Source organism: Astyanax mexicanus, chromosome 9 (genome assembly GCF_023375975.1).
Source record: "Astyanax mexicanus isolate ESR-SI-001 chromosome 9, AstMex3_surface, whole genome shotgun sequence".
Taxonomy (NCBI): Eukaryota; Metazoa; Chordata; class Actinopteri; order Characiformes; family Acestrorhamphidae; genus Astyanax; species Astyanax mexicanus.
The window spans coordinates 3751-7500 of record NC_064416.1 but is presented as its reverse complement, the minus strand read 5'-3'; the positions used below and the strand labels follow the sequence as shown (position 1 = coordinate 7500).

Sequence of the window (3750 nt, the reverse complement as noted above, 5' to 3'; positions counted from 1 at the left end):
AATTTAAATTGCAATAACACTTTATTTATTTTTATAAAATTATATTTAATCAAAAGATCATTCCCCTCCCTGAATGCAGGCAACTACATAAAGCAAAATACAAGAGTATATCACAGTGTTCATTTTGACAGGTGATTTTGATACAGTCTTAGTCTTTTCACTAAAATGTATAATAGTTTTAGTTACATTTTAGTCTATCGGATATTATTAGTTTTAGTCAGATTTCAGTCTAGTTTAATTTTGGTCATATAAAAAGTATGTATTACATATGTTTTACTGTTTTTCTATTTTCTATTTGTTGTAATTTTAGATAATTTACTGCTTATGTTTTTTTTTAAATAAGAGCCTTTAGTTTTTTTTTCATTTAAATTAAGCTAACATTTAAATATTTAAAAAAAAAAGTGGCCTATAATGGAGGTGGGAGGAATAAAGTCAAGTTTCTGAAATGATCCACTTCTACTGCAGTACAGATTTATACTAACATTACTGGCTTTCAGTAGACTAGACTTACATTACTTAAGTGTATTTAAAACTCCAGTTCAGTAACAGCAATGTTTAGCTCAGTTCAAATACAGCTAGACAGATTATATAATCTTCTGTATTTAGTAAAATATCCAGCATAACAGACTCTCTATCTGTTAAAAACTATAAAACACAAAGACAGAGGAGAATGCTGCCCTCAGGGTTTTCTAACAGAAACAGTGAGAGTTAGGAAAAAAGATGGAAAGTGCTTCCTTTCTGTGTGTTTATATACTAACCCCTCACTCGTGCTGAAGTTAACCTTAATTTACACGAAACGTGGATTAACACGGCTAACGTGCGTTACCCATTAGTTTATTAGAATGTAAAAAGCAGTGAAAGCATCTTAGCTAATGATGACAGATTGCACAGATCCCTTTTACACCTAAACATCGCTAACTTTAAACTGGAGACAAGCTAATCTAACTAGCAGCAAACAGAGCAGCGTTTACCTGCCTTCAGAAATCTGAACAAGCTCACCTCTCTAAATATCTTGGAGACGCATGCCTCATATTTAAAAGGTGAGTTTTCCAGTGTAGCGCCGCTGAATAGTATAAATGAAGTTTATCCAGTAAATGGGAGAGAAGGAGCCGCTATGTGAGGAGTTCAGAGTGGAGGGGCTCGGGGGGTGGGGCGGAGGGGGATGGTGGAGAGGGGAGGGGAGGGGTTGTACTGGGCTGAGCAGCAGTTCAGCGTGCTGCCTGATCTCGTGCTGCGCCTTTTCACAACGCTACTTAAACGGGAAATAGAAAATTTAGTTTATCGAATTTCTCGCCCCGACTTATCGCGATATATAGTTTCCTCGATAACTATCGATATCGTTTTATCGCCCAGCACTAACTCCTCCATAAACTCTCCTATTGTTCCGGCCGACCGCCTGATAAAAACCTGAGAGATAACAATATCTTCTCCACATGACATCATAATTTTCATTATTTATGCAAGCGCGTGTGTGTGTGTGTGAGTGTGTGAGTGTGTGTGTGTCTATTTAAACTAATTAAGCCACTGCAGAAAGAAGAGCCAATCACAGACAGCATACTCTCAACCGGAAACCACTGGAATCCACACACACAATTCACACTTTCCCCATTAACCTGATCTCCATGTTTTTGGAGACACGAGGAGATCATAGAAACTCCACCCAGAGAGGGACTTGAACCCATGACCCAAAACCAGCGTGCCGCACAGTACCGCAGTATCACCCTCCCTAACATTACTGTGATTTACATACAATTTACATACACCTCAACCGACCGTCCTGCTGAAAAAAGCTCTTCTGTTTATTTACATTAAGATTAAATTTCCAGATTTACACTAAGGCTGGGTGCAGCAGCATTAGCATTAGCAGCTAACAGCTAGCGCTAGCCGCAGGAAGCAGCTAATGCTGCCTGACAGTGCTACACTAAGGAACCCTGAGTGTTCCGGTAAGTCAGAGTGATATCAGCTAGCAGTTCCTCCCATGTAGCTTATTTTAACACAGTAAACATGTAGACTACAGTCTGATATACCCACCTCTGAACAGTCAAGGAGTTAGCGCTTAGCACTGTGGTTAGCGGCTAATGCTAATGCTGCTCCAGTCTGGGTGCTGGAGAACTAAACTGAATCTCCTGTATAACTCTGTACTTCAGTGGAGTGTCTTTACTGCTCCTTAATACCTGACTGATAGAATTCATACATAAGGAGCACCGGATTATAAGCAGCTCTGATGATTTTTGTGAAAATTAAATTATTTTAAGTGCATCTTATAGTGCGAAACATAGTTAACCAGCTTTTTAACCACCTTTTCCATCAAAAACTAGCTCAGACCATCTGAAACCAGCTTTACCTGATGCTGAATATCTTGCTCTACATTCATCTACAGATAATAAACCAGATAATCAATTTTTAATGGTTTTAATGTTGTGGCTGATTTGGTAAGTGGTTTAGTGTAGGGTGGAGTTTCAGAGTTCAGAATCTCCCAAAGCATCACCATCTCCTACTGAGATCTCTGATCTGAACGTACAGAGGGGCCTATTTTATACCGTCTATATAAAAATAAAAATAATATCACTAACAATAAATGAAAGTATAAGATTTAATTACAGTAGAAATGCAAACAAATCAAAATGTCTCCCAACAGTTTTCTCAATTTTCTCCTGCATTAAAACCCATCAGTAACCCAGGTATTCCACATGTTAGCACCTCCGGCCAGAGCTTCATACCTTTAATACTCTGAATTAACAGCCAATCAGAGAGCTTTAATTCAGAGAACGTTTCATAAACTATCAAAACCAATACCTGAGGAAACCGAACAGCCGCAGAATAAGATAAAAGCTGAACCGCTTTCTTACCAGCCATCATCTTCTGAGCTTCATACGGTTCCATGTAGCCGTCGTTCTCCACCGGTTTCTCCGGGACGCTCGGGGCGGCGCCGACCTGATCCGCAACGTCAAACGGGTCGGCGTAGTCCTCCAGAATTATTACCTGCAGAGAAACAACCAGAGCGACGATCAACGATTTAATACTAATCAATTACTGATCGCTAATCAATTCTAAACATGTTATTTTAAAACTCAGATGTTTAAATAGAGGTAAAAATGTGATTTCTGCTTTATAAACTCACAGAATAAAACCTGACGTAAACAACACATAAACCCAATCGAGCTGCAATAAGATCAATCATCAGCTAGAAGATAAAGAACGTCTCGTACCACGCTCTGTTTTCACTCATACACAGACTGAGACATCCCATAATACTAATAAGAGAAACACCAACACAGGTAGATGAGCACATGTAATATATACATATAAATAAATGTGTATGTAAATGCATCAGATGTGTGGAAGCAACTCTGTTTTATCCTTTTGTTCTTTTTTTGTTTTTTTTCTTTTTAACCTTTATTGATTTCTTTTCATCTATTTGTGTTTTACCACAAATCTATCTGCAATAATCCAATCACACACTGACCAGCTCTGCATTTTAAACACTGCAGTAAAAAAAGATCACTTAAACTCGCCTCCCTTAACAAACACACCACCACCTCAACCCACCGCTTCAACCTACCGAACCAAGTCACCATCATAACCATCAACTCACTGCTTCTACCTTCCTTACATTTTAACCTTCCACCTCAACCCACCGCTTCTACCTTTTACCTCAACCATCAACTCATCGCTTCTACCTTCCTTAAGCTTCAACCTTCTGAACAAATCCATCACTTCAAATCACTGCATCAACCATCAACTCATCGC

The 3750-nt window shown here is 38.7% G+C and overlaps 1 protein-coding gene across 3 annotated transcripts in view; it reads right to left on the bottom strand.

Annotated features, from left to right (window-relative positions):
- LOC103028816 (SH2 domain-containing adapter protein F-like) overlaps positions 1 to 2982 on the bottom strand; it is a gene marked incomplete at its 5' end in the record, with an annotated part of 107114 nt that extends 104132 nt beyond the window's left edge. For all 3 annotated transcript variants that reach the window (XM_049483287.1, XM_022685704.2, XM_049483288.1), the window contains 1 exon segment: positions 2850 to 2982. In XM_049483287.1, coding sequence (XP_049339244.1) covers positions 2850 to 2982 — 133 coding nt within the window.
- Positions 2983 to 3750: the final 768 nt, after the last annotated feature.